General features: G+C 53.3%; 1 protein-coding gene across 4 annotated transcripts in view; it reads right to left on the minus strand.

Annotated features, from left to right (window-relative positions):
- mpp7a (MAGUK p55 scaffold protein 7a) overlaps positions 1-25,360 on the minus strand; it is a 111,868-nt gene that overhangs the window by 69,344 nt on the left and 17,164 nt on the right. For 3 of the 4 annotated variants that reach the window (XM_030099827.1, XM_030099829.1, XM_030099828.1), the window contains exons 2-3: positions 21,876-22,047; positions 8,907-9,028 (exon numbers count right to left, since the gene is read on the minus strand). In XM_030099827.1, coding sequence (XP_029955687.1) covers positions 8,907-9,028; positions 21,876-21,912 — 159 coding nt within the window. In that variant the 5' untranslated portion in view covers positions 21,913-22,047. The remainder of the gene's footprint in view (positions 1-8,906; positions 9,029-21,875; positions 22,048-25,360) is intronic. The other variant, XM_030099830.1, reaches the window with a different exon arrangement.

A 25,360-nucleotide genomic window follows, 5' to 3' on the forward strand; every position in this document is an offset into this window, starting at 1 on the left:
CCAGCTGGACATCCTGGAGAGGATTCCAACACAGCAGAGGTGGCGAAACGCCAGCGAGGTGACACCATCGCAGCAGCAGCAGCAGCAGTAGCAGCAGTAGCAGCAGTAGTAGTAGTAGTAGTAGTAGTAGTAGTAGTAGTAGTAGTAGCAGTAGTAGCAGTAGTACTAATAGCAGTAGTAGTAGCAGTAGTACTAGTACTAGTAGCAGTAGTAGTAGTAGTAGCAGTAGCAGTAGTAGTAGTAGTAGCAGTAGTACTAGTATTAGTAGTAGCAGTAGTACTAGTAGCAGTAGCAGTAGTAGCAGTAGTACTAGTATTAGTAGTAGCAGTAGTACTAGTAGCAGTAGCAGTAGTAGCAGTAGTACTAGTATTAGCAGTAGCAGTAGCAGCAGCAGCAGCGGCGTGTGAGGATGAGTTCATTTGAGTGTCCTCAAGCTGCCGAGTGCCTCTGATCCCCAGTGGAGAGCAGTAAATCCTGCCTGGTGTCATCCTCCCTGCTACTGAAGCACAGCAGCTGCTTCATGCCGTCCAGAAACACCAAAAAGAAAGGAAACAGCAGCGCAGCTCTGTGAGAAGCGTCTGTGCCGCTCTGCCCGTCGGCGGCCAGCTGTAACGGTCGGCCCTAAACGGCTCCAGCCACGTCGGTGGCTCCGATCCACAGCGGCCCCGGCCGTAAATCACGGCCTGTTAGCAAAGCCTGGCCCGAGCGGCGGCCGTGTTTCAAGGTCAGCTTAGAGGTTCAAATCCCCGCATAAAGCCGACATTACTCGGCCATAAAACACGGAGCATTAGGCGTGTCGGGGAGGTAATCTGCTGAAAGCCCGGCGGGAAGACGGCCGCTCGGCTGCAGCCCGGCAGCCGAGAGCAGAGGAGGTCAGAACCAGACGGCTGAGATGTGAAGTGAGGCGGACGGCGATGCTCAGAGGCCTGCAGGGGCGTAGCGAGGGCACACACACCTCCGTGCCACCGCTAACTGTGTGTGAGGCTTTCATATGATGGTTTACATCAAGTCACCAAGAGCTGAGTTCCAACGCGAGGCCTTCGCCGCTGTGATTCATTCCTCAGAGGCCGGGACAAGAGCCATCAGAGAAGACTCTACTGCTCTTCAGATAAAGGACTGGATTCCAGCCGTTTCCAGACTCACATCTACCCCCGTCTGAAGGCAGGACCAATCTGGGCAGTTCAGGACTCAGCTTTATGTACTCAGTGCTCCGAAACGTCTGAAGAAATGTCTTTTCTGGAATCAGGATGTTCTTCAACAGGTAGAATTTGAGAGAACAGGACCAAAGAGGACACCTTGACCCTGAGAGCACCGAGGACTGGAACACCAAAGAGCTGCAGTACTGATGCTGACCGAGTCGTCTACCGGCTCTTTCCTGAACTGGTTCATGTCTCAGTCAACAGTTAGATGGAGTTACGGCAGAGCGCCTCGCTATCACCACCTCATGGAGAGAAGCAGCATCGCACAGCTCACCAATCCTCACTTTCACCAAATATCAATGAAAAGTGACCTTTCAAATTCTGATTAGAAGTCGTGTTAAGAGTTGAGTGCATGAACAGACAGGAAACCTGAAAAAGTCTCTGGGAGTGGACACTGTAAAGAGACATGAACGATAATCACAACAAGCTGTGAGGCAGTCTGAGTGGTTCTGTCTCAGAACGCTGCCAGCTCTAAGACTGCCACTCAGGGGGAATTCCTGGAAGCTCTCGTCCTTGTCTGTTTCGATTCAATCAGCCACGCCAGATTTGAACCGTTGAAGACGCACCCAGGGCTCCGCCCCCGCGCTCCGCCCGGTCCTCCACAGACAGAAAGCCATTAAAAAAAGAAGAAGAAGAAGAAGTAGACAGCTCCAGTTACTTCATCTGTCCTGATGATCTCTGGAAGAAAACAGATGAGATGAAGGAGCGAGGCTGCCAGTGTCTCCGGCTCGCCGCCGTCACAGTCACATCTGTTTAGGTAGTTGCTGCTCCGCCACCTCCACTTACTTAGTTACTGTGGAATTTCTCCTCCGCTCGCCCGGCGAACGCGAGATTCAAATGCTTTTATTTACAATTCAGGAGTCCGTCCAAATGCCTGTCCGTGACGCAGTAATCCATTTTAAAGCCATTACCAGACCTTTAGCGCAGCACGACTGGCAAACAGGGACGAGGCCTGGGGAGCCCGGAGCCAACCGGGGCTTTGCTCAAATCAACCAAGATCAACACAGGACGAGCGACCAAGACCGAGGTGATGAGAAACGCAGCAGTGCTTCAACCTGGAAGGAGGACTCAGACCGAAAACACTCAGAAAGATCAAGAAGGCTGAAAGAAGTGGAACTCCTCAGAACGGGGCAAACGTCTTTCCACTGGGAGAAAGCTTCCACAGCAGCTCGCTCTTTCCAGTTTGGACGGTGTTGACGGGCGCCAGCAGGACTCATCTGCTGAGGACCCTCATCAGGGCAGAGGTCACCACAAACACGCTGATTCAAAACTAAATATTCACTCAATCACTCTTTGTTGCTCGACTAGAAGTAATGATTCAAAAACTATGTGTTTCATAGAAAACTGGCAGCAGTACGATATCATCCAGAGTCAAGCTGCAGGTCCATTAGAAGCAGAGAGACCTCAGGCCACAGCTTAGACACCTTTTTAAGGAGATGGATGAGTTTACACCTTCCCAAAGGGTTTTTAAAGAACACCACAAAGGAGCAGTGTCAGTCTGCAGTCCACAGAGGCGTCAGGTCACCTGGTGTCCGTTTCCAGCAAAACTCCATAGGATTCAAACACACGAGAAGGAAAAACTGACGGAAGCCATGCATGTGGTTCACAATCGATACGACAGGAGCTCCCACCAGGACGGACGGCAGCAAAAACACCACATTCGTCTTCATCATTTACAGCGAAACGATAGAACCGCTGCTGAGGCTCAGAGCGGCGGTGGAGGGTCGAGGACTTCCACCACAGCTCAGGCCGTCCGGACGCGGCGTGGAGCCTCCATCGTCAGAATCCGGGACAGTCTGCCAGACGGAGAGGTGAGCTGATGGAGGCAGGGCCAGGGGTCTGCAGATCACAGGCCTGGATAGGGTTTCTGTTTTCTGAAGACTTCAGGCCTGGTTACTGTCCACCGGCCCAGAAAGCCTCGGCCTCTCCCCTGCTTCCACCCAACGGACGGATCCAGTGTCACGCCTTTGTTAATCCGCCCAAGTCTGATCTCCGAGTCCGATCCTGGACACCTTGTCACAGCGGTAGGCTAGAGTGACTCGGGACGGGGGGACGGGGGGGACGGGGGGACGGGGGGAGGCAGACAGACGGGGCTGCAGCTAGAGTAGCTGTGAGGTGATATGTTTGTTCAAGGCGCACTAGAGAGAGGCTGGGATTTGCTTTGTCTCCGGCGGCAGCAGGTGACTTTACACAGAGCTGGCCGGAGCTCTGGCAGGATGGCATCCCGTCCCGGATACTGAGCAGCGCCGGCTGAACCGCCGTCCAGCTCTGTCTCAGTCTGCCGGCGGCTCGGCGGGCCGGTCCTCTCACGTTAACCTCAGACGACAATCAGCCCCAACTTCAGCTGAGAGATCTCAAATTAGAAAGTCCCCAAGTCTGAAGGAGCCGAAAACGACCGCCGCTGCCCTGACGGCGAGCTTTAACGAAGTACCAGCGAACTCAGAGTCAGACGTGTTGGGTTTGGTGATCGACTGACTTCAGACACGAGAAGAAATGTCAGCGGCTTGTTAATCTCATTTTAACCAGCTGCTCAATGTAAACAGTCCCGGCTCCAGATCCATGACGGCAGCTGGCCTCCAGCGTTCAGGCGACAGCAAATGAAAGGACGCCATCTGGCTCACCCGGCGCTGCTGCTCAGAGCGCTCTGCAAACTTAAAATGTGGACAAACGTTAAAAAAAAAAAAAAAATCATTGACTGTATTTAGCGCAGGAAGGTTTGGTTAAAACTGCCATTTTTGACAGTAATTTGGTTTTGTGAAGACAACATTTTCACCCGTACACTCTGCGCCACAGAAAGGAAAACCTAAGGCTATTTCAGCTCTTTCTTAGCAGTCTGGCCGACACTGGGCCGATGCCCCCGCTCCAAAACACACAGCTCGTTTCTCATGCCAAATGTGAAATCTTTCAGAATAATTGTGACATTAATCTCAAGCTAGCAGGATTTCAGACACTGAGTTCTGGCGTTATTATATTCCTCTGCTTCTATCCACAACCCAGAAACTGCATCTCTGTGAAAACTGACATTATCCCCACCTGACGAAGCACAGCAGTGGAAAACATCCGGTCACTTCAATTAGCATCTCATACTTGAGTCACTCATTTAATGTTGATTGAAACAAATCCAGCAGCACTCCTGACCGTTCAAAGGTTCCTGGGACTGATTTCTGATTTGCTGTGGAAAAGTTGAGGAGAATCAGTGAATGAGGACCTGATCGGAGGTCTGCTGGCTGGGCGGCTCCTGACTCACCTGTCAGAGTGAAACCAGGACAGAGCAGACGGCCTCGCTAACGGGCAACTCAGACACCCACACACTGGAAAAGACTTCTGGATGCTGATTTTCACCACCGCAGAGCAGCAAACACTCCAGGCAGACGTGAATGATGCGAGCTGTATCTGCTGCGCGGCGATTGGCCCAGGGCACGAAGCCAGGAGAAACGCATCTGACTAACCGAATGGGACTGACTCGAGCACTTGCGAGACGGTTACTCCTGCGTATAAATTTGCTCCGGCGGTCTTTAAAGGCTGCAGGTGAGCCGGTGATATCTCCAGGCCGTTTCTCTGGGAGTCTGGAGGGAGTCGTATATACTCTCCATGGCAGCCTCAGCCTCATTTTCCATATCTTGCGTGTTGCCGCTGCTCTCCATGTCCTCTCCATTGGCCCGTGTTGTGTCGAACCTTCTGGTTTCACTTTGAGACACTTTTTTTCCAGGGGAATACAAACTCCAGGTCAACCAGAGTGACCCGGAATAATGGCTGTGGGATCGCTCCGGAGAATTTCCTTGATTACCAACACAGACATTTGACGGATGTAATGGGAACTCTACTCTCCTGAACGGCTGTCCTGAGTACCAGATACGGTCCAGGTCTCCTCATCCCGTCCGTTTGGCTCCATCCATCAGTCGCCTTGCTTTTCAGAAACTGCTCCACAGCGCTCCGGTGTGGACAGCGAAACGCAAACGATCCGTCCCGAACCGTCCAGACAGGCTGGAATGAGCAGAGAGGATCTGGAACACGGTGGAGTCCTCAAGCAGACTCTGGAAACGACAAACCGCTCACTGAACCACCACAAGCCTGACATCCAACACAGTGACCAAGCACAACGCCAAGCGCTGTCAGGACGGATGAAAGCGCCCACACTGAGACGATAAACCCAGATCCCAGAAGAATCGCAGCAAAATGACTTAATTCACTTCATTCTGAGAGACGGAGCTGGATCGCTGAAACACAACGTCTCTCTAAACAGAAAGCCCGAACCTGAGCCACGGATCTGCGGTGGAGCGAGCGGAGATGCCAACACTGACCATGAGGGCAGAAAAAGGCCAGCGGATTCAATCACAACGAAATGAATACGCATGAAAGGAAGCAAATCAGCGTTCAGGAGGTCATTTTAGAAGTAGCCAAGAATCTGTGAGCGTCGGGAACGTTTCTACAGTGTTTATGGAGAGAGTCACTCTAGAATCCAGCGGAGGACAGTGGAGGACAGAGGAGGACAGAGGACAGTGGAGGACAGAGGACAGAGGCCTCCTGAGGCTTCGAGGGAGCCGGGATCTATTTGGGTGTGATCTGGCCGGAGCGGCGGACGCTGCCGGGTGAGTCACAGGCCGGGGCTGGGCTGGAGTCGGGTCCAGTTACTCATTTAGTCTGGTACTGAGGGAAAACACGCCAGTTCGTCTGAAAATGAGCTCATACGTCGAAAATACCCAGAACTTTCCACTCGGGTTCCAGCATCAGCTGCAGCACCTTTACGTGTCGTTAAACGTGTCGGCAGCGCCGGAGAACCGGCCGGCCAGTGCCAAGACTATTAGCGACTAACAGCAGCGGGATTTATGGGGAACGGTGTGGCAGGTCCGCCGGCAGGAAGCGGCCGGTGACGGGCAGCCCCACCTGAGGCAGGTGGAAAACGAACACAGTGGCGGTCCGCGGAGCGGGACCTGGCAGGACCGGAGCCAGCCTGGCGCCGCTCACGGACAGCACACTAGTCTAACTGGGCCGAACAGAGCCGGACCGCCTGCGTCGCTTTAGCTAAGCTAGCCGTACGATCCAGACATCGCATTCGGTCCAGCGCCGTCCCGCGCCGAGGATGAGCATGTGGAAGGCGGCGAGCTCCTGGAATACCGCCATTGGAAGGTACTGGTTTCACGTCGGTGACGTGGCGGGACGAGGCCGTCTCCATCCCTGCTCTGTTTTTCCGTCTCCGACACGTCCTCCTCCGGTCCGCTGCTCTGCTCTCCAGACCGCCGGACCAGGAAGTGATGCGCAGTAATTACCCAGGTGAGCCTGAGCGTTTCCATACGAGCCGCCGGGCTGCGCCCGTCAGATTAACCTGATGTGTGTGTTTTCTCTCCGCGGCCTGGTGGAGAGAGGCGGAGGAATCCGCGGAGGTTCGGAGGAAGGGGACGATTAAGGTTTTATTAATGGCGTGGCGCTGACGTTAGCCATGTTCACCTGAACGCGGCGGCGGCCTGTAAGGTGAGACGGGTGTGTTTCAAAGGCTCGGTCTGGCTGTCGGCCGGGCTCCGGCTGGCTGGAGGCTCGGTACCGAGCGGAGGAAACACGTAGTTCTGCTTGTCTGGAGCAGAACAGTTTCCACTTATTGAGGCTGCGTTAATGACGAGAGACGCTAAAAGGCCTCGCTCCTCTTTGCTGGAGAGGAAAAGGCTGCTTTAGGAGGAGAAACAACGCGGCCCTTTGATGTATTTGATCCTTTCCTGCCGGCTGTGGCAGGAATCCATCATGGCTGCGGTGCAGCGGTGTGTTTCCTGGAGATCCAGGTTACATGAGCTCGGACCTTGACTGGCTCTTAGTGAATTGTATTGACACAGGCCTCACAGCGAGAGCCGCTCAGCTTCCTGCTGGCACGCCAGCACAGCACGGCGTCATCCGAGCGCTTGGTGTAACCACCGAGCTGACGTGCTGCGGCGTTTCTTCATCCTCTGATCAATCACCGCTTATCAGAGTCAGAGGTTCAGCCGATGTTCACACCTGTTCTGCGGTTTGCTGATCAAACGGCAGATTAAACCGCCGAGCCAAACGGAACGTCAGGTGCTTCTCGTCAAGGGGAGAACGTGTTGTGGCTTCACTCCCTGAAAGCTCTTTACGATCTTCTGACACGGATAAAGAACCTTTAAAAGAATCTACAACTCCTCACATTAGGTTAGAAGGCCATTGTTGACGGACGTTACAGAAACGTTCTGAAGGGAACCAGAGTTAATGCAGACAGTCCAGAGTTCTTTAAAGGTCCAGCAGTCAGGTCAGAGGGCAACGCTTCTGTCAGAATAACAGACCCTGAATCCAATCAGAACCCAAACACAACGACTCCTGTCCGCACCACGTTCTGAGAAATCGAACCCTTACGAAGGGTCCGTCTACACAGCAGCATGGAGTGGATTGTTCTCCACTGTTAATGGTTCTGACAGGAAAACTACGTGGCTTTCGCAGCTTCCATGTAAATGTACGTTGTCTTCAGAACGCTGCTGTGTAAAACGCAGAACTCCCCTGGTGTGTAGGATCGGTGTGTTTTTCTCAGACCCTGAGGTTTTCCTGGATCTGTTCAGCCGCACTAATCCTTCCCATTTGCACGTTTTGAATATTTCGACATGGAAATGCCGACCAGACACCTGAACGCCGCGGCCGATGCTCGCTGCCTCCGGAAAGCCAAGACGTGTCTGCAGCCACGAGCACGGCCGGAGCCCGAGGGAGCGGCGGCAGGAGAACGTTGTTCTGGCAGGTCACTCAGCTCGGAGGTGAAAGTCCAGTGAAAACACGGCGTCCTGGTCTGAGATCAGGCTCTGTGATGAGGAGCTGTTAGACTCGTGCAGTCGCAGCACTCCGCCCTCTCTCGACATGAGGAACACCACGCCGCCGTCATTAGCGTGGCTCCGCCCGCCCCGCACCGCCAGCTGTTTTCTTAGGGGCCGGCAGGACAGAGAAGCCCAGGAGCCCAGAACCCAGCCCATCATTACTCTGTTCCTCTGACCGTCCAGAACCGTCCGGCCCCCCGGGCCCCCCGGGCCCCCCGGGCCCCCAGGCCCCGGGCTCCTCCACTGGCTCACAGCTGAGGCGTTAAAACGCTCCCTCCTGAACAAACAGGTCTCTGAGGAAACGATGCTGATGTTTCTCTCTGAATTGAGTCTGAGACCTGATGGCCGGACGGTCCGGACCACCGGAGACGCTGACGAATCGGCGCAGCAGAGCAGCGCTGCAGCTCGGACCAGTGAAGAGAAAAAAGATTGGAGAACAGAAGCAGGAGGAGTGTGTTTCTGCAGGCTGGAAGAGGTGAAAACTCGTTGTTGTGTGTTTTCTAACGCCTGGAGTCTGAAGTGACATAAATAACGTTCCTTTACTGTACTGTAGAAGAAAGTCTGGACTGTGTGTCCATTATAATCAAACTCTGATCTGACTGCATTTCCGGGTCCACCATTAAACGGTTTGCTCCTCTATCTGAACATGTTCAGCTCAGCATCAGTTTGAGTCCCAGACACCAGTCCCTCCTGAACAGACCTCTAAACCTTTACTGGAGTGAATTTTTACACCTAAAACCACAAAATGGGATAAAATATTGAAATGACAGGAGAGCGTGCAGGCTGAGTGAAAACTGGATTACACTCCTGGAATTTACTGGGAGAGCATGGAGGGCTGTGAGGAGGGTGGCAGGAGCACCATGGGAACCAGAATCAGAGAAACTCTGCTCAGAAAATCATGTTTTACCTTGACGAGCGACTGGAGGCTTCTCTCCCCGAACATGTCCTGCAGGAAGGCGCTGTCCTCGGGACGGCTGGCGTGGGGCTGCAGCTGGGACGGCAGCGCCGCCAGCAGCTCGTACAGGCCTGCTGGGAGGAGGAGGAGGAGGAGGGGGAGGAAGAGGAAGCTCGGTCAGTCAGCAACCCACAGATGCAAATACACACTCCTGAGCTGCAGACGTCAACCAGTGCATTTACATGGACTGAAGAGGCCGACACACACACACACACACACACACACACGGTCATTCGTCCATCTACACACACTCTCTGAACAGACGCCGTCTCCCAAACACGGCGGGGAGTTTCTGAAGACTCGTCCTGCTGGTCGTCTCTAGAAGCTCCAGGAAATGTAGAGGCAATAAAGGCTTTCCTCCTCCGGGCGCCGGCTTCCTGCTGCCGTCACGGCCTTTCCTGTCTGAGCGGCGCTGCAGACCGCCACGGCCATCGGACAACGGCCACAGACGGCCCACAATGCAACACTGCAGCGCTGCTGCTCTGAGATGTTGACCTGGAGAGGGGAGTCCTCGTAGAGGACCTGGACATTCCTGCTGAAGACTTTCACACTGATTCCTGTTTTTGCGTGTTGAGCCTCTACGTGCCACACGGCGCCGGTCGTACCGCGGCTGCCGCCGGGCGCTCGGAGAGACAAACCGTCTTCTGCCACTCGCAGCCCTCTGCTTCCCGTTAGCGGTTTGAGTCTCTGAGGCGACGACAGGAAGCAGCAGCAGGACATCCTGTCCTGTCCCGTTCCAGACACCACCCTGCTCTGCGTTAGCGCCTCGTAGCTCAGCGATTCAGAGGCTCTGCGGTGAAGCGTGGCGAAGGAGGAGGGAGTCAAAGACAACATGTGGAAGAGTTCCTACTGACAGAACACCAGGACTGACCGACTGTTATTTCTGGAGTGAAGGAGACACGAACAACAGAACCATCAGTCCAACCAACACCAACAGCTGATATGACGACACCGGGCGCTGGATCAGGAGAGCTGCGGTGGAAAACACCACTCCACCACGGCCACCGTGACACCACGGCCACCGTGACACCACGTCCACCGTGACACCACGTCCACCACGTCCACCGTGACACCACGGCCACCGTGACACCACGTCCACCGTGACACCACGTCCACCACGTCCACCGTGACACCACGTCCACCGTGACACCACGTCCACCGTGACACCACGTCCACCGTGACACCACGGCCACCACGTCCACCGTGACACCACGTCCACCGTGACACCACGTCCACCGTGACACCACGGCCACCGTGACACCACGTCCACCGTGACACCACGTCCACCGTGACACCACGGCCACCGTGACACCACGTCCACCGTGACACCACGTCCACCGTGACACCACGGCCACCGTGACACCACGGCCACCGTGACACCACGGCCACCACGTCCACCGTGACACCACGTCCACCGTGACACCACGGCCACCGTGACACCACGGCCACCGTGACACCACGGCCACCGTGACACCACGGCCACCACGTCCACCGTGACACCACGTCCACCACGTCCACCGTGACACCACGGCCACCGTGACACCACGGCCACCGTGACACCACGGCCACCGTGACACCACGGCCACCACGTCCACCGTGACACCACGTCCACCGTGACACCACGGCCACCGTGACACCACGGCCACCGTGACACCACGGCCACCACGTCCACCGTGACACCACGTCCACCACGTCCACCGTGACACCACGGCCACCGTGACACCACGGCCACCGTGACACCACGGCCACCGTGACACCACGGCCACCACGTCCACCGTGACACCACGGCCACCGTGACACCACGGCCACCGTGACACCACGGCCACCGTGACACCACGGCCACCGTGACACCACGTCCACCGTGACACCACGTCCACCGTGACACCACGTCCACCGTGACACCACGGCCACCGTGACACCACGGCCACCGTGACACCACGGCCACCGTGACACCACGGCCACCACGTCCACCGTGACACCACGGCCACCGTGACACCACGGCCACCGTGACACCACGGCCACCACGTCCACCGTGACACCACGTCCACCACGTCCACCGTGACACCACGGCCACCGTGACACCACGGCCACTGTGGATCCAGCAGTGTTGTCGTCCAGCGTATACCCCGGTTTGGCTGCTACTCGCTGCTTCACTGATTTACCTGGTCAATGTGAGGCTTTACTGCAGCATGAGGACTGACGAGCCAATCAGAGCAGAGGGGGGCGGGTCATGACTAGGTAAATGCTCCTGACCCACATATTATACTGAAAATATGTGACTATAAGCAATAGTGTTAGGGTTCCACCAATCCACCAGAACTGATGGAAGCCTTTTTGATTTAAACTACTCTGTCTACGTTCAGTGACAGAACAATAGCTCGATCCATGGACGCCTCCATCGCGCCCAGTCCTCCGGCCCCATCACACTGTGGAGGAAGTCTCCTCCAACAGGTGGAGCTGAGGGTTCCCCGTCTGGTCCTCCACTGGGACCCTCACAAACAATATTCCAAAGCCTCATAAAGAGCCACGACCACAAAACTCTTCTGGACTTGTGAACATAATAAACATTTTATGAGTTAAGAGACCATGTTTGGTCACTTCCAGATCTCTTCCTGTCCACTGCATGTTTCAGACATTAAAGTATCTTCAGAGTCACAATCAGGCTCCTTTGTTACAGAATCCTGTGTTTGCAGAACAGATTTCATGCCTGGTGGCAGCAGAGCAGAGGTCAGAGGTACAGAAACTGAGCAAAACTCAAGACAACAGATCCTTTTGCTTATGAAACCTGATGTAGACAGATCCGTGATTAAAAGAAGTCAAACCAGAAACACCAAGACCGAGATAGATTTGGTTAAACTGGGTTCAAAATGAGAATCAGCCTTTTAATTTATGTGGAAACCAGTCACACACTGGGTGTTCTTCGCCTGTGCCCTCGATCGACTCCACTCTGATGATCAGTGACTGCAGACGAGCTGTCACGCTGTTCCCAGGAAGAATCCCCACAACGTAAAAGATACTCCTGGCCGACGTCCCGCCGCTCCCCACTTCCTAAAACGGATCCTGTGAAGTGTTAGCGCCTCGCCGGTCTCTGGTCCCGCTGTTCTGCGGTGGAGGAGAGGAGTTGGACACACACCACATGTGCGGCGGCCGGTTTACTGCACAGGCATGGAGGGCGGCGGCGACCCCGGGACGGACGGCTGCTTCGCTCTTCAGCCCACACCAGATCCCGGGCAGCCGGCCCCCGCTCTCACTTACAGGCTGGAGCTCCCAGCAGAACATCTCACATCATATAAGAAGAGACCCGGGATGAGGTGACGGCGCAGGACACATGGGAATGCCATTAGGACCGGCGGGGCGGAGACGCTGGAGGAGGGAGACGAGCCGTTTCCTGACGTCTCCCTCCTGTCCACACAAATCCACCATGTCCACGCTGAGAAAACCCAATCAGGCTGCACGCCACGAGCCAACTGCACGATACGGAAAACCATCAGGCCCCCCACCACCACCATTCACTGGACGCGGCACTGGACCCCACACTAGACCCCGCTGGACCCTCGCTGGACCCAGCACTGGACCCCACACTAGACCCCGCTGGACCCTCGCTGGACCCAGCACTGGACCCCGCTGGACCCTCGCTGGACCCAGCACTGGACCCCGCTGGACCCTCGCTGGACCCTCGCTGGACCCAGCACTGGACCCTCACTGCCCACTGACTATGTTCACAAATTCTGAAGAGGGCTGTCTTGGTAATTATTTGACTGATCTTTCTCCCTGAACTGAAGCAGCTCTTCCATGTTACCTCAACAAGAACATGCACTTTGTTTACTGAAAGTCAGGCATCTGAAAGTTAAAGTCATTGCCTTTTATATGCACTAACTGCACTGCTCTTTACTTAAAATAAAAAAAATCCATCATTTTTTTAACATGTTTGGTTTCATTCAAACGGGAACGGGACAGGAGTGGGAGTCATTGTATGGCAGTGGGACGGGACAGGAGTGAAAAGACATTCCTGTCTGACGCTCCACTCTGTCGGAGGTGAGATTGCAGAACATCAACACAGAGGTGAGTCGCAGCCGTTTCCTAAAAGTTGTTTCAGTGGCTCCAAGCCGCCGTGGTGTAGCTGGATGGAAACGCAATCAAAGTTTCACATTTTGGCTAGCTGTGTACATGGCTCTAAATGTAGAGATGACTGTGGCACTGTTTGATTCTCAAGATGAAATGAGACGGTGGAATACGAAAGACGAGCGCTTCAAACGTCGGTCTGACTCAATCAGGACAACGCAGTACAGAAATACAGCGGTGACCGTTTGAGGCAGTGAAGACGAAAAAAACAAAGTAAATTCATACAAACGCAGTGAAACGGACACTGAACAGACACCAAACCAGAAATAACACTCACGTCTTTCTGGCTGACAGCAGAGCAAACACAACAGTAAAAAGGGAAACTTGTTTTGGCCTGTGGTGAGAAACAGGACCTGCGGTCCTTCAGAGTCCAGGCGGGTCGCAGAGAGACAGAAACCAAGCCCGGCACCCCCAGCAGCCCCCAGGCCTCCACCCCATCTGAACCCAGGGTCAGGAGCTGCTGCAGGAACCTCAGTTCTCAGTGGGTGAAAGCCCAGAGCGGCGGTCCGTGTGTTTATCTGCAGTGAGAAGCCGCTCGGTCGTCATGACCACTGCCGGCCTGCTCTCCTCGGGGGTCACTGGGTCACGACGAACTCCGTGACCCAGAAAAACACCGGCTGGGAACAACACGAGAACGAGCTGCACGCAGAGCCAAGAGCTAAACCGGGATTCTGCAGAACTGAAATTAAATATACAAATGTATGGGCGGACGAGCAAGGAGCCTGGAGAGAGAGGAAACGAGCCCAGGAAGCCACCGCAGGGGCAAAACCACCGCGTGAGGACACTATAAAAATGGAGGGAGAAATGAATCCCAGGCCGCATGCATGGCAGCATGGACACTTCCTGGAAGTGGAGACATGTCCAGCATGGTGGACAGTGGGGGACGCAGCGAGCAGGACGGGGCGGAGAAGCAAACCGGGGCGAGCCAAGTCCTCCACCGCCGCAGGGTGGAGCTTCTGCCGCCCTGCAGCCTGGTCTGGCTTCACGTCGTTTGTTTTGGACGGACTGTTCTGGACCCTCTGCAGCGGCGGCGGCGGCGGCGGCGTCCTGGCAGGGTCTCTGCAGCAGACCACGGCTTTCTGCTGTGGCTGGACGGAGACCGGCCCGTCCAGAGGTCCCGAGGTCCTCCGGTCCAGAGCGACGCCGAGCAGGACGGGACCCGAAATGATCTTCGGAGAAATGGAAGCGGAGGACTCGGCCCCCGGGAGGAGGAAGCCACGGCTCCGACTGCCAAGCGGCACTTCCCCTCCCCCGCCCACACCCCCACGGCACTCTGGGAACATCACTGCTCTCTCGGCGTGATTCTGGATCGACTGTGTGGTCCAGATCAATAATCCTGATCCCCCAGCGCCAACGTCATGAAGCCACCTGAGCTGATCAGCACTTACAAGGCAGTGTTTCTACTGTGGACTGAGACCAGGACCAGGACCAGGACCAGGACCAGGACCAGGACCAGGAGCATACCATTATGTTTTCAGTGGTTTTGAGCAGTGTTGTCGTGTAAACAGACACACAAAACGCAACAGACGTTTCCAGCTGCAGCACCAGAATTTGACTTGATCCACAAAAGTTCTGCTTCAGTTTCGAAAGACGATCAACACCAGAACTACATGCTCACAGAATCACAGGGTTCTGCTCCGTTCCCTCCTGGCAGGGTGAGCTGGTCGGGCTGCGCGGAGTAAAGTGACCACAGAACACAACACAAACTGCTGGATAAACTGCTGCTGTTTCTCGGAGTCCTTCGTTCAGTGTTTCAGTCCTGAGAGGCCCAGTCTGAGTGAAAACACCCTCCTGCCGAAAGACTGACAAAAAAAAAGTGTTTTTTTTAAACCAGCCGCAACTGATGGAGGCAAAACATTTCCACAATAATGTGAGAGTTTGGTTTTTTTCATGAGGATCACACACACACACACCAAGTCTTTCTCTTCCATATGCACAGCCACAATACTTGAGTAAATACTAGATTTCTTTGCTGTGATTAAAATAAAGCTGTCGGTCCTGAGTTCCTGAGTCGGACCTGAAGCCGACCTGGAGCAGACTGACCGGGAGGCCCAGAGCTTCAGGGATCGCCGTCATTCACAGAGCTGCTGTAGTGTTGAGGCTGCTGCACTGTGGCAAACAACAACCAAGAGCCTGAACCAACGCTGGGATCCAGGAACGGATCATGGAGTCTGAGATCGGAGAATCTGAAGGGGACTCTTTCAGCGGAGCCCTTGTGTGTGGTTCAGGAGGTGTGTGCCGTGGAACCACTGGGTCGAGTGTTTGATAGTTTTTTTTTATCATTTTTTGGGGTGTTGCTTCCATTTAAATTGCGATTCCTCAAGTCTCATGACTTCTGTGTTCAGGGTCAGGTTTTAACAGCGGCCCGGACCAAGGTAAACAGTTCCATGAGGATTTCTACAGGCTGAACGAGGAGCCAGATTTACCTCAAACCTACATCGCATCCGATTCCGATTTCCTAACTGAACTTTCTGTGACTGTATGTAAAAGAAGCATAAACATAAGAAAGGAGTTTTCTTAAAACCCATTTCATCCTCATGTCTCCTTGAAATACAGCTCTAAGAGCCAGGCTGGAGGCGGAGTGCAGCGCCTGCAGCGCCGCAACCACCGTCTTCCAGTTCCACAACATACAAACACCCCCAAGGCAGTGGACAGCGGGTCAGTGGACAGCGGGTCAGTGGACAGCGGGTCAGTGGACAGCAGGTCAGTGGACAGCGGGTCAGTGGACAGCGAGGCAGTGGACAGCGGGTCAGTGGACAGCGGGTCAGTGGACAGCGGGTCAGTGGACAGCGAGGCAGTGGACAGCGGGTCAGTGGACAGCGGGTCAGTGGACAGCGGGGCAGTGGACAGCGAGGCAGTGGACAGCGGGTCAGTGGACAGCGGGTCAGTGGACAGCGAGGCAGTGGACAGCGAGGCAGTGGACAGCGGGTCAGTGGACAGCGGGTCAGTGGACAGCGGGTCAGTGGACAGCGGGTCAGTGGACAGCGGGTCAGTGGACAGCAGGTCAGTGGACTGCAGGTCAGTGGACAGCGGGTCGGTTCCTGGTGCAGGTCACCGTGTTCGGTCCTCAGGTTCTCTCCTGCAGCAGGTCTCAGACCAGCTGACTGGACCTCGTTAGCTTCGCTGCTTCAGGTCCAGACCGGACCCGGCTGTCCGGGTGCAGTGGATCAGTGGATCGCTCGGCGCCGTCACCCGGTCCTCGCCCAGAGCCCACGGCCTGTAAAGCCGTTTCGGGCTCTTCCCTGAGCAAGTGAGCGTGTCCCGCCCGGAGCCGTGGAGCAGAGTGTGTGCTTTGGACGGGGGACGCCGGACGCCGTCCCGCCTGGACAGAGACGGGAGGAACGTCTCCCGCTCAAACAAATAAAAGTCATCATCCCTCTTTTTCTCAGCCGCACTCTCTCCCTGGCTTTCTCTTACATCTGCTTCCCTGGACTGTGGTGTGGTGGTGGTGGGGGTGGGGGGGGGGGGGGGATGTGGAAATTTCACTCCTGATGTAACTGGAAACAGGGAGCTCTTCCAGTGGCAACAAATCCTGGTGTTTCAGTCCGCTGTTCCTGCGGCTCGGAGCCGGCTTCTGGCCACGGACCACGACAAATGGCAGGGGGCTCCCAGAGGGCCCGCCCCCTCCCCTCCACCCCCCCTCCACCCCCCGCCCGACCCCACCCTCCCCAGCGTCTCCCACTCAGGACCAGATGCTCGGCATTCCTGACATCAGGATGGAAAAACTTACTGTTAACCTTGACAAAGAAAACAATATGGCCGAAATCTTATCAGAGCTCTCAGCGCCAGCAGGCTCCTGACACACACACACACACACACACACACACACACACACACACACACACACACACACAGTTATTAGTGTATCTGGTAAAAGCGTTGTTCCGTCTACAGATTTCCATGTGCAGTCTTTAAAGCGAGCGTGGCGTGGCGTGGCGTTCCCCCCTCCCCCTCCCCTCCCCCTCCCCCCCACAGCTGTGCGTGGCCGACCCACCCTTACCTTTACATGCTGTGCGGGGGCCGTAAACCTTGATAGAACATGCAGGTACGGCCTGGAATAACACCGTTAAGTTTAATAAGGTGAATAAAAGGGCACCGGGGCTCCTGAGGAGCGTGCTTCAGAGCGTGCGCCCGGCATCGGACGGGCGCCGCCCACCCGACAACGCCAACGGGCCCACGGGGACGGCGCCGGGACCTCAAACCCCCATCAGCCGATTCAACACAGCAGTAAGTGTCTCATTGAATAAATTAGAGTGGGTCAATGAGGGCAGAGGAGACGCCGCCGCGCAACCTCCGGAGGGACGGCGGGGGAGGGACAGTGGAGGAGGGACGGCGGGGGAGGGACGGCGGGGGAGGGACGGCGGGGGAGGGACGGCGGAGGAGGGACGGCGGGGGAGGGACGGCGGGGGAGGGACGGCGGGGGAGGGACGGCGGGGGAGGGGCGGCCGAGGAGGGATGGCGAGCGCCAATCAATCAGTCACATCAGATATAAACACCGATGACCAAGATCTGCAAAAATTGTTTTCAACCAACTGTGACCGAAAACACACTGCAGCTGGAGAACGCGGCGACGGCAACGCCGGCCTGCTGGAAAACAAAGCGAGCGCTCTGATGCAGAAACCATGAAGTCACTGTTTATTCAATGCAACTGGAACGGCTGCACTGCCCCCACTTTCCACCATCTCTCCCGTTTGTGACTCGTCTTGAGAAATATTGAATTATCTTCCCCCTCATCAATCTACAGAGCAGTTTCTTCAGGTTTTTGGAATCTAGGGAACGAAAACGGCTCACATTCCTCCCCGAGCGTCTTTCAGAGGCAGACATCTTGGTCCTGATCACTGAGCTTCATCAGCAGTGACCTGCAGGATCCGTCCAGCTCAGCCAGCATCACAGCGCTCATATTGTCAGGTTTCCAGTCTGGAACGCTGAAAACGCACAAGCCCCGCCCCCTGTACTTCCTGCTGCTAACGGGACGAGCCGTCACAGCTGACTACCTGTTCTATCTTGGAGGAACAGCAGAGATAATTCCAGAACGACTCCAGAAGCCAACCTCCACTCCCTCAGGAGCCTCAGGAGCCTCAGCCGGCCTCCACCAGGTGAGCTCGGTGGCTAGCTAGCAGTGTTGTGCATGAAGGAGCTGAATGAACTGCGTTCACTGAACACCTTCATATTTATGGTGAACTGCGAACTGAGCGATTCAGTTTCCATATCATGAACCTGAACGAGAGCGCCGCTCACTTTGGCAAGAAGGAGTGGCACACGCAGTTCACACTCACGCTCATTTGAAAAGTCCGGTTTTACGGCACAGTGGAGGGCAGCGGGGACGGGGCAGCGCTGCGGATTAAACGGGGAATGGATCCCCGTACGTAGTGACGGGATGACGTGCCAGTAAACGGGAAGCAGGACAGTCAAAAACAAGCAGAAGACGACGGTGGCTGAAAACACTTTTAATAAAAACCCCGAGAGAACAAACCCTGGAGAGGAGAGATGGAAGCAAACTGTGAAACAGCGAGTTGGCAGAATACGAGCGATCGTCCGGCCGGTGTTTTGGATTAACTGGTTCCCGTGTTAACGAATGACGGCGGAGGTCTGTGTGAACACCTGCTGATAACAGCAGTTGTTAAAGTAAGACTCACAAAAGACTTTAAACGTATACACTCTGTAACTGTCGATAACGACGTTCGCCAGAACGACTACATGTTTCAGTCTATTGGTCACAAGTTAACACGGGCACCAGTTAATTCGAAACATCAGCATGCGGAGCAGAGCTCACAGCGAGACGTGGTGCTCGGCGGCGGCGCTCCAGCCGGGGGAGCACCGCTCCTTCAGCAGGTACCATGGAGATGTTGGGACATTATTTGAGCAGAGATCAGCAGACAGAAACTCTCTGCTCGGCGCTGAGGACGGCTGCTGCAGAGAGGAAGACCTGGAAGGTCCTCCAGAGACTTGGTGCGCCCGTCACAGGACGCTGTATGATCCGCTTCACCCAGGTTCAAGAATTTTGTTTAGTTTTGGAGCAGCAGTGACTTGTGACGGATGGTTAAGAAGAGGTTTTTATTGAGTACTACGTAACAAGTGAACGTGAAATAGTTCATTTGTAGATATGTGAACCGAACTTTGAGCTACTTCTTTTTAAGTATGAACCAGCACAACACTGCTAGCTAGGAAGCTGCTGGCGGTGCGGGATTGATAATACCAGACCAGATTTCTCAGGTCATTTCCTGACCTGCAGGCTGTCCTGTCAGGACGCCTCGTCCTGCTGCTCCCTGACCTCCAGGCACATGTTCCTCTTAAATCCCTTCGAGAGCCCAGAAGCCTCCAGCGCTGCCGCTCTGAGGCATGCTGGGAGTTCCAGGAAGTCGTCAGCTGAATGCTGGCAGTTTGAGTTTGGGGGTGTTCTCACACTGAATGAGTGTTCTCCTGTTTGATCGATGGGAGAACACGATGCTGAGCTGAGAGCTCCGGGCGGAGAACACACCTGCAGAACCTGCAGAACCCTCTGAACCCTCTGAACCCTCTGAACCCTCTGAACCCTCTGAACCCTCTGAACCCTCTGAACCCTCACCTCCTGCTCAATAAGGGCCAGAACCAGGAACGGGGGTCTGGACTCTGGACTACAAGCCACATGTTGACAAAAAGGACATGGCTGAAAACATTTTTATGAAGTTAAAAATGGCTCAAAAGCTTAAAATTGATGTAATTCCTCAAACTACTGAAGAAAAGATTTTTAAATAAAGTTTAAATAAAGAAAAAAAAAATTCCCGTTTCAAATTGATCCAGCTGAAGGTCCGGCTGTTGCAGATATATACAGCCCTGCTGTTGGTACTTAAAGCTGGACCAGGATGAATTCATCCGGCAGAACGTCGCTGAAGTGTTTCTGCTGGTCCTGAAGGTCGCTGACCTCTGACCTGCAGTGTGCAGAGAGTCCTAAAACAGGTTTTAGCTGGTGTATCGCCCCGGGGTCAGGATGCCACGGACGTCCAGTCACAGCAGGAGCCGACGCCCACTCCCCCCGCAGGAGCCCCGCCCACCTCCGAACGCCGCGAGCCAGATGCTGCGAGCGGAGCGGAGCTGCCGTTACCGCCAGCGCTCCACCAAACTCACTGATCCCCGTCACACGGCACTGATGGCTTTAGCAGGCCCCTGCCGGCCGCCCGCCGCCCCCGATCGGACGGCCAGCGCCGCCGCTCGGAGAGGCGGGTTTCACAGCAGGCCGCCGTCCGAACGCCGCTCGCCCACACAGAGCAGGGGAAGCAGAGACATCTTGAAATTCAAGCTTGAAGCTGAAGTTCAGCAGGGAGACGAACCTGCAGACGGCAGGTTCTCTCCAGCAGAGAGTGCAGAGTGTGTTCATGAACAGCCCGGAGGCTCGGAGTGCTGCAGCCCCCCCATAAGGAGCAGCTCTGCAGCCTTTTATTGTCTGCTCTGTTTATTTTCTCACTCTTTAACTTGGTTTACTGGCCCGCTGATTTGGGCCGAGGCGGCGTGGAAGCAGAGAGGGTGTGAGCTCCGGCCCTCGGAGTGTTTGCTCTCTAAATACTCCGATAATGAACCTTTTAATAAAGTCCACACGTCTCAGCGTCCTCCAGCAGCGACCGCCGCCAGAATCAGACCCGCGACCAGAGATCCGCTTTATTAAGCATAATACTGGACTTGTTACGGCGTGCACCGTCTGTCTGCGCGTGTGTGTGTGTGCGTGTGTGTGTGTGTGTGTGTGTGTGTGTGGTCTGTGGACCTTGGCAGCGTGGAGGACAGATCGTCTGCAGAACCAGACGGCTCGTTCTGTCTTGATCTTGTCAGGTTTTCAGGATCATTGGGGTCATTGGGGTCAGGGAGGTCATCAGAGGAAGGCTTTAAAGCGATACTTCAACATTCTGGCAAATTGGCCCATCTAGGGCAATTCCCTAGTCATTTAGAACAGCACACTTACTTTTTTTGTGAGGGCGAGCTGTTGTTTATTCAGAGGTGGGTCTGAGGAGAGCTTCACGGCGGACATAATGGAAGTGGACGGTACAGTTGCTTCCCTCGTCAAACTCATCAAATACACAATCCAACAACCCCAAAACACTTTGGTGGACACGTTATAATCCACACATTCACTACGCTGTGGAACACCAACAAACAGTATTGTAGCGTTACGACATTGAAGCGACTTCTTTCTTCTTCTTCTTTTCGTAGATCACTACGCCCAGACGCCATGTTCAGTAAGTAGTTCCGTCTCAGCAATCTTCGCAAAAAACACTCAATCTGGTAATTTTGCATTAATATTCCACAGCGTAGTGAATGTGTGGATTATAACGTGTCCACCAAAGTGTTTTGGGGTTGTTGGATTGTGTATTTGATGAGTTTGACGAGGGAAGCAAATGTACCGTCCACTTCCATTATGTCCGCCGTGAAGCTCTCCTCAGACCCACCGCTGAATAAACAACAGCTCGCCCTCACAAAAAAAGTAAGTAGGCTGTTCTAAATGACTACCGAATTGCCCTAAATGGACCAATTTGCCAAAATGTTTAAGTATCGCTTTAAGGTTTCTAATCACCGCCGTCTTGGTCGTGAGCGGTGGTGCTGATCGCTCCAGCGGTGGCGTTTGTTGAGGAGAGACAACAGGTGGAGGAAGACATGCAGACATGTTTTGCAGGAACTGTGGGTGAGAGCTGATCTTTAAAGGAGGGTTCTGAGGTTCTGAGCGGTCTGGGTTCTGTTCTCCTGATGTTCTGCCGGGTCGTTCAGTGAAGACGTTCTAGGTTCTGGTTCTGCTCTGGGTTCTAGACCGTTCCCGGTGTGTGTGCGGCGGTGTACCTGGCTCGTGGCCGGCTCCGGTGGCCAGAGCGGGCATGTCTCCCGCCGGCGGCTTCCCCTTTCCCTCTCCGGCTGTGCAAAATGGCGGCGGGGCGTCGGGGCGGCGAGCTCCCCCGGCAGGCGGTCCTCAGGGCCCGGCGCAGTGAGAGGGCGGGGCTTAAGCCATGGAGCGCTGAGACAGAGAGGGAGAGAGCGGCTCGTTAGAGAAGCTTGAACAATGAACCCCTGGAAAGAACAGCACCACCGCAGGAGTCAGTCCACTGCAGATCCACCCTTATTAGAAATATTTCTCCGCTACACTGAAAATAGTGCCTGATTTGATCAGACTTTTTATTTCAACTGAAATCCAGTCAAAAACATTAATGGAACAAAAAATGTTAAACGTCATTGAGGTCAGTTTAAGTTTATTTCATATGGACGGTTTTCCTCACGTCTTCTTTAAACAGTAGAATTCACACTCAGGAGTGTGTAGGAGAGCCACAGACCAGCAAGACTTCACAAAACCTGTTTTAATGAAAAACCTGGAGGCTGTCTCCTTAAAAAAGACTGAATGAATCTGACTGGACGAGCTGGTGACGCCTCGGCGAGCCAGAGGGGAACCGCCTCAAGAAGACCTCTCTGGACCGAGACGTCCGAAATGTGGTGCATTCATCAAACGCCACTTAAAGAGGGATCGATTTTCCAACGAGAGAGAGAGAGAGACAGAGAGAGAGATGGAGAGAGAGAGAGAGAGAGAGATGGAGTCCAAATCCCGCTGCTGGGTCAGACCAGCACCACAGTGCAGTCCAGGTCTGTCAGAGGTTCACTGAGCAGAGAAGGACCCTGGTGAACCAGGACAGACTCTTCCTCTCGCTGCTGCTGAGACGTCCTCACAAGGCTCTGCCTCCATCTAGTGGCACCAGCAGGGATTACTCTCTGAACCCACTGAAACACTCTTCAAAGTATAAAACTTTTCCGAGTTGTAATGCGAAATGAAAGTCTCTATTCTCACAAAACCAAACAATTAGGAAGGAAATTTACTAATATCTGGTGCAAAATACAGTGAAAAGTTAAAAACCCTCTATTTCTGTGGCTTTAAGCTGTTTTTTTTTTTTTTTCCACAAACTGATGTTTTGTTGTTGGATGTGTAGGATTCCACTGGCGGCTCGGCCAAAACCAACATGTAGGAAACTCCACTGCAGATCAACCAACTACCCAAACAATGGTGGAAATTTCAAAGAAAAAATTCTTTATAGCAAAGATGAGCTGAGAAATCAGTGATTCTGCCCTGAAAGGTGGATCAGCAGCTTCATCCTCACAGCCATGCTGTCAGGAGGGGTGGAAAACATGAAACAGTGAGAGGAAAAGTTATTCCTGGACGCTTTACTGGATTTTACACCAGGAGGTTTCATTAAAACTGACTTGATGTTGAGTCATTCTCAGGTCTGTTTGGTTTTGTGGAATTAATACATTTGAGTTTATTGTTCAGATTATTCTGGCAGAATCTCACCCGACCGACACCCGGCTTTATACACGTGTAACAAAGTGCTTGGTGATACTGATGATTTCAAACACAACTAAAAGGTCAGTTTGCAGGAACGATCCAGGTGTTTGGAGTTATTAAGAACAAAACCAAAGAGAGGAGTGATGATCCTGAAAGCGGCTTCATTTACTACGGTTTTCTGAACGTCATGAAGCAAAACAACCCAGTTTCAGCGAGAGAGCCTGGTCGTCCTGGTGGAGCGCCATCTGGTGGTCGGTGTTGAGCGCTGCTGTCTGTGTGAAACCTGAGCTTCAGGTCCACGCTGGTCTCAGGCTCCTGTGACAGATCTGCTTTTCATGACCCGCTCTGATCTTCTGACTAAATCTTCTATTTCCAAACATGTCACTGCTGCCAGTGGCCGAACCCTCACAGTGAAAACCCCAAAATAGATGTTGATTGATTCCAAGTCCAAGCCTTTGAATCCTGTTTCTACACAGTCTCTGAAGAACCACTCAAGTTTTCAAACACTCGTGTTTTTAACTCTGAATCAAGGCCACGGGCTGGATGGCAAGACAGTCTGCATATGAACCAAGTGTGTTTCCCTTTAAAAACCCGCTGTGAAAACAGTTTGTTTGAGAAAAGAAGTGGTTTGGTTGAAGTTGTTTTCGCTGCAGACGAGGCGGCAGTGGAACATCTCTCTAACTAAACCCAGCTGCTTTCCTCAGTCGCTCAAAACCTGCTACTGTCAGACGCTTGCTGCGAAAGAAGAAAGTCTGACGCCGGCAGAGCTCGTTCTGATTAAATCTGCATGATAAGAAGTTAACGTGGAGATGATGTGGTCTTTCAGTTTTGAAGTCTGGACTTCATTCTTGGATTCACTTCTGTTTCACATCTGGTGTTTCCTAAAGAGAGATGGTCGTGTTCTTTGCTTTTAAGTGGTTTTTCCTGGTTTGGGACCAGAATTCATATACAGTCACTTAGTATTCCACAATATTAATATCAAGTCAATAAATCAATAAAACACTTCCTTTAAACCATCTCTCCATTGTAAAGGTTTTCAGTCTGTCTGAACGTATGCAGATGATGCTGCAGTAAACGTTGGTGAATGTGTGAAAGGGAGGAAACCAATGTTCTTTTAGGAGGTGTAGAGATGTTCCGATACCATTTTTTGCCTCCCGATACCGATTCTGATACTTTTACTGTGGGTATCGGCCGATACCGAGTACCGATCCGATACCAGTATATTATAAAATAACACCATGCCTCGCCTGCAGGACTGTCACATGATTATCACGGTGGTGAGGCCCGGCTCAGGTTAAACCCTCTGAAACATGAATCAATACAGCAAATTCAAGCCATTTATTTCTAAATAGAACAGTATAAAAAACAGCAGTGCAAATACAGCTGAACTAAATCAATCTGGGAATAATTATTTTCAATAACAAAAGTGCAGCCCCAATATTTTTAAATTAAAGGGAATTTAAATAGAACAATATAAAACAGTAGTGCAATGACAACTTAAATAAATCTAGAAATATATGTTGTTGCATTTTTAAATTGAAGTGCAGACACAATATTGTAAAAATGAAGTTATTTAGATCAAACAGTATAAATAACAGTAGTGAAACAGTAACTTCATAAACAAATCCAGGTGTTTCTTTTAATTAGGGTGCAAACATAACATAGTAAAATGAACAAGGCATTTAAATAGAACAGCAAAAAAATAGTTCAACAGCAACTTAAAGATTACTCTCCAAAATATTATAGTCCAAAACCAACCTATGAAGTTACATTCAAAATATAAAAATCCGAAGAGCAGAAGCTGCTCTCTAAACATCGGCACACGGCTTCTTTAACAGGCGCTGTACGTCTGTCACCTGATCCCTTCTTCTTCTTCTCAAGAACAGCAGCTGCAGCAGCGGCAAAGAACTGTCAGAGCTAACGACCAGCAGGTGGCGGTAGTGCAACCAACGGGATGCAGGCTGCCGTAAAACACTACAGAAGAAGAAGTGTCAGTGCTAAC

Source organism: Salarias fasciatus, chromosome 9 (genome assembly GCF_902148845.1).
Source record: "Salarias fasciatus chromosome 9, fSalaFa1.1, whole genome shotgun sequence".
Lineage (NCBI taxonomy): Eukaryota > Metazoa > Chordata > Actinopteri > Blenniiformes > Blenniidae > Salarias > Salarias fasciatus.